We start from the raw sequence: 10,221 nt of genomic DNA, 5'->3' as shown, positions 1-10,221 counted from the left end.
ACTCTCTAGACTATTATGCGAGTAAGGCCTGCAGTATGGAATCTAGAACTTTATGACAACATGATCCATGGCCCAACCTTGATCTGTTCCAGCTAGCACACTTGTGTGTCCCGAAAGGCGTTTTTTCCCCAGTGCAATGTAGCTTCCCATACAGAACGTGGCTCTATGGTTTTTGAAAAGAGACTGATAAACTCATACAATCAAAACCAACGCAGAAAAATCAAGGCTGGACTGCTGATCAAACAGTCCAAATGCATTCTTCTGCATAATGATCCCTTCCAGAGGTTAGTCAAGCACTTCTCAATACCAGTCAGCCTTTTTCAGCTTTAACCAGCTGATGATTAAACTCACAGGTCTGAAGATGCTACTATCACAGCTCTTAATTGGGGACACAGATGATAAAGAGCAGGTAAAATCCTCATACCTCCCCTGCCCCTTTGCCCAGTGCTCCTCCAGGAAGGAAATGACTGTGGAGGGGAGACAGAAAAGGACAAGGAACAACAGTAAGCTTGACCTCATTCTCTCCCCTCCACTCCTCTCCAATTACTAGCTGATGTAGTTGGCTTGGCAGACACGGAGGGAGCAATCTGAACAAGGCCAAATGGACAGCTGAGGCCTTACTCCTTTGCCAAAGTAAGAGGAAAACTGAAGAAGAGTTGAAAGGCTCCAAAAAGCAATTTGTTCCTTGCTCAGCTTTTGGAGTACTGAGGCCATGAGCTGCCTCTTACTCAGGGCAGACAGTAACGCTAGAAGCACCTTTTAAATAAAAATGCTAAATGATTGTACTTCTCCACCCTAGGCAACAGCTCTACACTTTTTAATAATTGCATATGAGCATGTGCAAATGATTCAGAACAATCTCTTTGAACAGAACATCAAGGGTTTGGTTTTTTTTTTTTAATTATAAGTTTAAAAAAAAAAGCCCAGCTAAACTTTGGTGGTTGTGATAGACTGATGAAGCCACCTGCCATTGTAATTCACCTTGGAAAGGCACTAACCTCTTCCTCAGCAATTATGCTTTCCCAAATGGAAAACAACTTTGGAAATGGTTTATCTCCCTGGAGGCTAAAACTTATTAGAAGAGAAGCCTGGAAAGACTACAAAAATGCCATTCACCCATACTGCTGCAGGAAGAAGTTTGGTATGGAAGTGAGCAAGTGGATGGAGAGCTGGCTGTAACTAGTGATGCTAAATTCCCTTCCTCACAGAACTTCAGGAAGCAGAGAGGATTTAGGAAAGTCTCAGGATCTAGTACATTGTGCTTTAACATTTGCTCTGCAAAGGGATCTGGTTAAACTAAAACAGCTAGTAAACTATCTAGTATAATTGCACCTAGATTTCTGCTAATGTCCTTAGGATGCAAAGAGCCAAGTGGATCTCAGCACAGACAGCAGTCAAGAGAGCACCACAGAGCAAAGGCAACATCAAAAGCCTGGCAGCACAGCCCTAAGGAACCCTTTGGAGCACAGAGTAAGCTTGCAGGAAGACTGAATTCTCTTTACCATTATCCTTGTCTTTAAATCCTGCACATAAAATCCATGCACCTAAGGGGACCCATAAGAAGTCATTATTATTGCATTACCACAATCAGAGCCCCATGGTAATAAGCACTGTAGAGTAATACAGTCCTTGTCCCAGAAAGGTTACAGTCTAGAGGTAGACAAGGCAGAGAATGTATAGTGTGAACACAACAGTGATTTTCAAATATGGTGTTAATTCCATAATTATTCTGGAGAGAGGGGAGTTTGGGAGATGCAAAGGAAATGAGAAAAAGCAAAAAAAAGAGTCGGTGAAAAGGACAAGGCAGAGGACAGAAAAAATAAGGGAGGAAGGATGAGGCAAGTCTGTAAAGCTATAATCAAGCCATGTATAACCTAAGGGAGTCAAACCTAGGTGGTCTCACAAGCAAATGAGATACAACTATTCATCTGGAAAGAAGATCTTATAGAAAATCTTAGGTGCATAGATAGTATGATCACATAACACAAGAATGGCACATAGGAAGCAGTAATGAGCTTTATCAGTTATACAGAAACTTAACCCTGACATAGGAAATCAGAGAACAACTGCTATAGCAGCTGGGGCACTTCAAAACAATGGAAACAATCTGGGCACCAAAGAAATTGCTCCCCAGGGTACTGGAGGGAAGAAGGTCACCTAGAACAGTGGTTCTCAGCCTTTTGCACCTTATGTCCAACCAAACATTGTGTCAAAAAACCCTGGTCCCACCATGATAAAAACAAATCCCCACAAAACTGCACTATTTGAGATATCTGTTGATTCATCTATCTGAAGTGCAAACAACTTTGATTTTTTCAATCAGGCAATGAGTTGAAGTCCCACCTACACAACCTTCAAGTCCCACTGGTTGAAAAATACTGACCTAGAAGATCAAGATGAAGATGACTAGGTGATATAGTGTCAGACCTACAGAAATTAAATTTGGATGATTGGAGGATGAAGGTACACAACAGCCAGGAATGGAGGAAGATAGTGGAGACAGCCAAGGCCCTCTAGGGCCTATAGTGCTGCTACTACTATTATTATTATTATTATTATTATTATTGGAAGGATGAGAACATGAAGGGCAGGTGGAGGGACACTGAAGTAAAGATGGTCTGAGGGAGGGAGCAGGAGACTGCCTCCATATGATACCTTGTTCATTTTCAGCCAATACACGTTTGACCTTGTTCAGTATTTCCAAGCTTCCTGCTATGCTATATGACTAGAGGCTAGGAATCTACCTTAGTGCCTATATGAGTGTTAAAGTACACCATGAAAGCTGTGTAGCATCATGCCACTGCTCATAAATTTACACTGCAGTAGCATGCAAAAGCCTCAGCCCAACCAAGACCCCATTTTGCCAGACACTTTCAAACAGATGCACAAAGATGGGCCCTGAAGAGAAAGAACTTTAGTTTTTTTTAAAAGTAAATGAAAGGTGGCAGTATAAATCCACTAGGCGAAGGAAGAAGAGAACATAAATCTGGAGGATTTCATAGGTGTGTGACCCAGTCAATAAAACCACAGGGTGTACTGAGCCTTTTGAGTCCGCATTTCAGAACTTGAGCATGTATATGTCTTTTTAAATACCTCCCCATAGCAGTCATTTTGGAACACAGGCCATCAGCTGCTTGAGGTCCCCTTTTCAGGAGGAAGCAGAAAGGAAACCCAAGTACCCATGAATCCCTTTTTTCTCTCAATTTTCCACCCTGTTATGGCAAATCACAAGACCCAAAGTACACATCAGTCGCTATCTCCCCATTTATTCAGCTCACCCCCAAGCAAAGCAGCAAATAACTTGCAAATTGGAAAGACATGAAATGGCTTAAGACATCATAAAAAAAAGCTTATTAGATGTGAAAACAACCCAAATCCTTGTCAAGGCAGATACTAAGCAATCCATTCATTTTATGAGACTGTTCCCTGGCTGAGGATACTTATTAACCGTGGAGCTCAGTCCTGCTTCTGAGGTCAACCTGCAGAAACCTTGCCCACCAAGAAAGACTCCTTTATAGCTCCCAGATGCTTGTACTGTAAATATGTTCCAAGACAGCGGCAGGAATGCAGGATGATGCATAGCCTTGACTAAAGAACTTAAGTAAGCTGCTGCCTTAGCAATGGCTCCAGATGAAGGTTTATGGATTTGTAAGCCACATCCAGCCTGCACCAAAAAACACATTGCAATGTCTGCAGCCTTACAATGTCTGAAGATGTTTCTGACTGGAGCAAAGACAGCTTGTTGACACCAAGAGATTACTGGCAAAATCAGTATTTTATCAGAAGCCGGGAGCAAGGGGGAGTAACAGATCTAGAAAAAGGCTGTTGAGTAGGCCTTTTATTCCACAGATTTAGGGTAAAAAAGGAAAGACTTTAGGAAAGGATCTATCTTCGCACACAGCAAAGTATTTGCAGGCAGATGTAACAAGATGTGTTGTGTGTGCTTGGAGAGGAAGATACTTCAGCTGAGGCAAATATCTTCCTTCATGGTGCGTTATTGCCATGGTGAAGGCCCCCTGTGCAAGGCTGCTGTCAGGAAGGGAGGGAAAAATGCAATAACATCTACTGAACTTTCATGTCCTAATTCAAAATGTCAAACTAATTTAATAGTGTTAAAACTCATTTAAAAAATAATTACAATTTTCAATAGCTCCCTTCAGTTTTTCTCCCAGGGGCTGGAGATGGGAGGAAATTTCAAGGCAATCAGATATCGAATGATGAAGTTATTTAATCATTTGAACATTTTGCTCTATTCCCACTGTAAAAGGTAGGACTAGAGAAAGGTGCCAGACCGACAGCCTGGGAGAGGGAGGGAGGTGTTGGAGAAGATGGGAAAGGGAAGGTGGACTGCAACATCTCCCTGCAGAACCAGGAATGCACGGGCAGTAATATTTCCCTGCAATATCCTCCCACAATGTGCATCAACCATGACCAGGACCAGACCAGTGCTAGCAGTAAAGAGCCACTCTACATCATGTAATGACTTTGGCTCAGGGCATATTCAGTATTCTCCATTCCTACTCAGCCAGTCTGTCTTGTCTACCAGTAAGGCAGTGAACTGAGCCACTGTGGCCACCTGGCCTACAGAAACTGTGTCAAAACTGTGGAGTCCTTTTAGAGCCTACAACCAAGCAGTGCCACTTCACCAATGTAAACCAAACAAGAAAACAGGAGTGCCATAATGGATCAGACCAAAGGTCCAGCTAACCCAACATCCTGTATTTTGCAGTGGCGTAGAACAGATGTTGTGGGGGAGACTACTTATGCAGGTCTGCCCTTCTTTCCCTGAAGCTTCCAGCTTCCAATTTAGAAATTGGAGCCCTAATATCACGTGCAATACACCATGATGGGCAGATCCTCCATTAATTTATCCAATTCCTTTTGAACCCAGTTCAATTGTCAGCCTTCCCAACAGTCTGTCACAATGAGTTCTGCAAGTTAAACACAGGCTGTATGAAAAAGAACTCCTTTTTGTTTTAAGCCTGCTTCCTACTAACTTTGTTTTATGACCCCTAGTTCTAGTACTGTGAGAGACAGCAAAAAATAAGGCTCTACTTTATCCAAGCCATGTATGATTTTATAGATAACTATCATATCCCCCTCAGCTGTTTCTTCTGTAAGCCAAAAAGTCTTCACCTACTTAATCTCCCAACATATGAAAGTGCTTCTATCGCCCTAGTCATCCTTGTTGCCCTTCTCTGTAGTTTTTCTATTTCTGTTATATCCTTCTGGAGGTGGGGGAACAGAAATGTACAGACTATTCAAAGTCCGGATTTATATCTGTCCATCAGTTCTAGCCTGGGGCTGTATTTGAAACACTGACCTGGGCATGAACAATGAACCCAGCTGGGCCATATATAGCTTAAACAACATCTTCTTCCTTTGATAAAGTATCCTGAATACTATAGGACCATTAGAAAACAGTGTTACGTAGGCCACATTTTTAAATTAATTATCTGGGAAATGGTTAAATCAAGACACCGTTGTGTTCCATGAAGACCACTGATAATGTGCAGAAAGGAAGGTGTGACAGGTTCAGTGGCTGAGGGCTGCTGTGAGGTCCCCTAGTGGCCGCCTTGATCCTGCCTAGTTCCTGCTCCTGCCTCTCAGGCTAGGGACAAGAGTTTAGCATAAACTGGTTTAAGTGATCAGAAATTGGTTTAAACTAGGCCTGTATGAAGTGGCTAGTATTCGCTTTGGATTTGGATTCGGCCGATTCAGGGGACAATGATTTGATTTGGTGATTCAAATCACTGTCCCAAATCGATTCAGCTGAATCCGACTTGGAAGCAATCTCCAAATTACCGAGGCCCATCCCCCACCCGCTGTCCCAGCCCAGCAATGGCTGCCCTTCCCTCAGCTCCTGGCACTTGGAAAAAAAAAAAAGCCCCAACTTACAAGGTGCTGCTGGGTGGGGAGCGATCCCCACTGCCCCCCACTGTGTGGGGCTCCACACAAGCTCCCCCACCCCCGCTCTCTCAGCACCCCCATGGCTGCCCCAGCCACCCCAGTTCTGGCCCCTTAAGAGAAAAAAAAAACAAAACCCCAGGAAAAACCCCATACTCACCATTCTTGCTAGTGGGGGGCAATCCCCACTGCCCCGCACCACATGGGGGGCTCTGCACAAGTCCCTCAAAGGCTGAGGCCACTGCAGGAGCTGAGTTCCAGGGTTTTTCTTGTTTTTTTTCTTAAAGGACAGGAGCTGGGTCAGGCAGGGCAGCTATGGCGGGGGGCTGGGGGAGCGAGGGTCAGGGGGCTCGTGCAGAGCCCCCCACGCAGCGGGGGGCAGTGGGGATCACCCCCTCCCCCCCACTCAGCAGCACCTGGTGAGTGGGGCTTATTATTAAAATGCCAGGAGCTGGGGCAGGCAGGGCAGCCATGGGGGATGGGAGGCTGGGGGAGCGGGCAGGGGCTGGCAGGAAGCCCTCCATAGTCCTCTCCCCCCCTCCAGCTCCCCCTCTCCTGCTCCTACTTACCAGCTCTGAGTCCGGCTGCAGCTCCCTGCTGCAGCCACCAGGGACTGTCTGAATCATCAAAGCTCTCCACATGCTTTCCAAAGATTCGGAGAGCTTTGAATCAATTCAGACCTTTTAATTGGTCCCCTGATTTGATTCAGAGATTTGGCCACCAAATCAGGCTGAATCTCCTCCAAATCGAATCACCACCTGAAACTTTGCACAGCCCTAGTTTAAACCTATAACAGAACACAAGCTCAGTGCACATAAGCCAGTTTAAAATGGCTGAAACTGGTTTAAGATAAACCTGGTGGAATGCAGTATCCGACTTAACTAATTTGGGTCAAACCAGTTTGTGGAACTTCTGTCCCAGACCTCTTCCTGGTTCAAGTTAAATCAGAGTCCGTCAGCATGCTTTCCAGCCGTGGGCTGGGCTGTGTTGTCTACTCCAGACAGCAGGGCTGGTCCTGCCCCTCTGCTCCCTAGCTGGAGCAGTGAGGGTCGGCTGATGGGGGATGCAGCCCAGCCTACAGGGGAGGGACTGCCTCCCCCCAGGCAAACCCCAGCTGGGGTCTGGGCCCAGGGTGTGGGGTTAAGCACCCCTTTCCCTGCTCAAACTTACTGCTGGCTGCAACTGTGGACTACAAATTCAAGAGGCACCTGGAAGCAGGAAAAGGAAGTAATGAGCAACGCGGCAGAGTTCTGCTGCTGTAATTCTGGACTGCAAATCCCAGAGACCGCAAAGGCAGCAGGGAAGAGGAAGTGAACACACAGCCAGAAAGCCGTGCTGTAGCGCCCCCCCCCCAGCTTCTGGCCTGAGGCACTGCAGACATGGGGCTGCATTTCCTGAATCAAAGTGTCTGTTTACTTCTGTTTGAATGTAATCTGTGCAGCTTAAACTAACCTGCAAAGACCGAATCGACTCGGCCTCGGGCTTTTGACTGTCTGTACCTAGCCCCAGGGTCTCACCCTGCTTCTTCTCCTGCCACGCCTTGATGTTAAAAGTAATGAGGGGAGGCTGGGGAACCTAGGGTGCTTGCTCACTCTTAGTTCTTGTTCTCTCAGGCCCTACTTACATTAAGGGCTAATTTTGTGGTTTCCTTCTGCCCCTACAGCCATGCCCAGGTTTTGCAAGTATTACTGGTTAATCACTGTAATGGGACAACTTGCCCCCAGTACAATGTCAGGCCTCTAATCATTTGCCAGGGTCTTGGCCTTCCCAGCTTCCACCCCTTTTCTCTAGCTGGGCCCCCTAGCTCAAGGTCCACTGCTCTTACCCCAACTTCTGGGCCCTTTTGGAAAGAACACTATAGTGTTCTTTTTGAACCATAGTAAATTAATTACACAGACAGTTTTCTAGAGTGTATTATATTTAACCTTTAGTAGGCCTTACAACAATCCCTCCTAAGCAAGCAAAGGTAAACCCCAGGCTTAAGAATCTGTGCTATATACACTGCTTAAATGACCTTCACCATAGGTCCAAACTCATCACCATATCTCACTTTCAGGGATCCTTACAGGCTTGAAACCATGCTCATGCAATTAATCCAAGTATCATTTTAAGCTATTTGCACTATAATTAATTTGCAATAAATCTAAGGCCTGGTTTTCTCTCCCATTTGCTCTTTAAAAAGACAGGTGAGTCTGATGCTTAATTGCACACTGGAGCTGCCTACCTTCAAATCTCTCTCTTCAAATACCTGAAGGGCAATTATAAAGAGGATGAAAATAGACTTCTCTCTGCTGCTGTAAGGGACAGGTCTAGGAGCACTGGCCTCAAACTACAACAGAGGAAGTTTAGATTGGACTTTGTGACTACAAGAGTGGTTAAAATTGGAACAGGCTACCTAGACAAGCTGTGGAATCTCCATCACTGGACATTTTCAAGAGCAGGTGAGACAAACACTTGACTGGGATGGTTTAATCTGGGATGACCATGCCTTGAGCAGGGGCTGGACTACATGACCTTGTTAGGTCCCTTCCAGCCCTACTTTCCTATGATCTCAAGTGAGCTGGAAGTAGAAAAGAAGTTATGATTGAGGTATAAAGTGCTTGACATGTTAACACAAATGCAGAGCACTGTTTGGCAATATAAGTATTATTGAGAAAGTGTTCATATTACAGAGAAAGCATGTTGTGAGTGAATGAGACATACAAATGCCTGGTCAATATCTTTCCTGATGTCAGCCACGATCTGGGCATTATCTCCACGGGCCAAAACCGCATCCAGGGAATGATGCTGGATGGACTCCAGGAGACGAGCTGGGTGACCCAAGCGCAGGATCCTCACTTTGTAAGCAGCAAGTCTCTCCACTAGATTATCTACTGCCACATTTGATGGGGCACAGCACAGGACCTGGAAGATCACACAAAATGCTATAATTACTTTCAAAAGGACTGCAAAGCCTTTGGTTAAGAACATGTAAAGCACAGATAGTCTCAGTGGAGCATGGAAGAGGGGAAGAGAAGATTGATGAATACAAGTGAGAGGAAAAGCCACCATTTAAATTTCTGCAGCTTCAAAACATCGCTGGAAAGATGCCTGCTGCCATGAGACAAAAGGCAAGGTTTTAAATAATCACTGACCACTAACATCTCTATTTCAATTTAGGCCGTGTCCACACTTTTAATTTTGTTCTGATTTAGATATCTACCAGGCAAATATTATGGCAACAGTGACAGGGAGAGCTGCTATTTGTAGTTGGGTTCAACTGTTTATGGAAATCAGGGACATTCCTACTGCACAAAAAGGGTGAGTGTCCCAGGGCACTGGCAAATGTTACTTATGTTGTGTGAAACTCATACATAGCCCATGACATCCCAGACATTAAATGTAACATTAAACAATTTTAACATCTGGCCAGTTAGAACATGATAGGGCATGGTACAGTCCTCTGTTATTCCGGAATGCACTGCACCCTGCCCCCAAACCCAGTCTATAGAGGCAATGGTAAACCATGACTTCTTATCCTGGAGGATAACACCATACAGCAGTTCCATCTCTGCTGGAATGGGGGTGGGCCACAAGGATAGTCATGAGCCATTCTGGTCTTGGAGAAAAGATCTGAGGAGTAAATGGACTGACCACACTGTAGATTTGCTCCCAGTGTGTGTGTGTGAGAGTGTGTGTGTGTATGAGAGTGTGTGTGTGTGCGAGTGAGATTCTGCAGCTGGACAGTCAATCAGCATTGTGTTCCACACTCAGCTGTCCTTGGGAACTCCCAAAAGCAGGAGCCACCTCAGGGCAAACTGAGACATCAGCTCCCCTGATAGGTTTGCTACAGCAGCACAATCTCTTGCACCATGATTGTCCCTCCAGGGAAGAGGCCCCTGAACATCTGGCACAGCACAATGTACAATATTTCTGTTTCACAACAAATCTCTATGGTTCCCATTGCACAACGGAAAGAACACTTGCAGAGGGGCACTGGAGGGGCACACTCCCTACATACTTGCACACCACAAAGAGCAACTTTTAAATGTACCTGCAGCCTTGAGGACTGATTGGCTCTGGGAGCCAAAGCCTCTTCTCCATCTCAAAGCTTGGGCTCTCCAAAGATCACTAGCTCCTGCTCAGTATGACATCCCACTAACCTCTGGGCACGATGCCTGTGACTACATGTTGCAAGAGAAAGGACAGAGCTGACTTACTGACTCCCAGAGGGGCTGCATTTTTGTCAAGAACAAATCTCCATTCCATATGGACTCATTCCATAAACCTCACAGCAGGCCAGATATATGGAGAAAACATCAAAAGATGCTCACA

General features: G+C 45.3%; 1 protein-coding gene across 1 annotated transcript in view; it reads right to left on the bottom strand.

Annotated features, from left to right (window-relative positions):
- IGHMBP2 (immunoglobulin mu binding protein 2) overlaps positions 1 to 10,221 on the bottom strand; it is a 168,731-nt gene that overhangs the window by 106,218 nt on the left and 52,292 nt on the right. Inside the window, exon 6 of the mRNA XM_019519850.1 lies at positions 8,611 to 8,811. Coding sequence (XP_019375395.1) covers positions 8,611 to 8,811 — 201 coding nt within the window. The remainder of the gene's footprint in view (positions 1 to 8,610; positions 8,812 to 10,221) is intronic.

This window comes from Gavialis gangeticus, unplaced genomic scaffold (genome assembly GCF_001723915.1).
Source record: "Gavialis gangeticus isolate Ggan-Ray unplaced genomic scaffold, GavGan_comp1, whole genome shotgun sequence".
In the NCBI taxonomy this organism is placed as follows: domain Eukaryota; kingdom Metazoa; phylum Chordata; order Crocodylia; family Gavialidae; genus Gavialis; species Gavialis gangeticus.
This window is presented reverse-complemented; position numbering and strand designations above follow the sequence as displayed.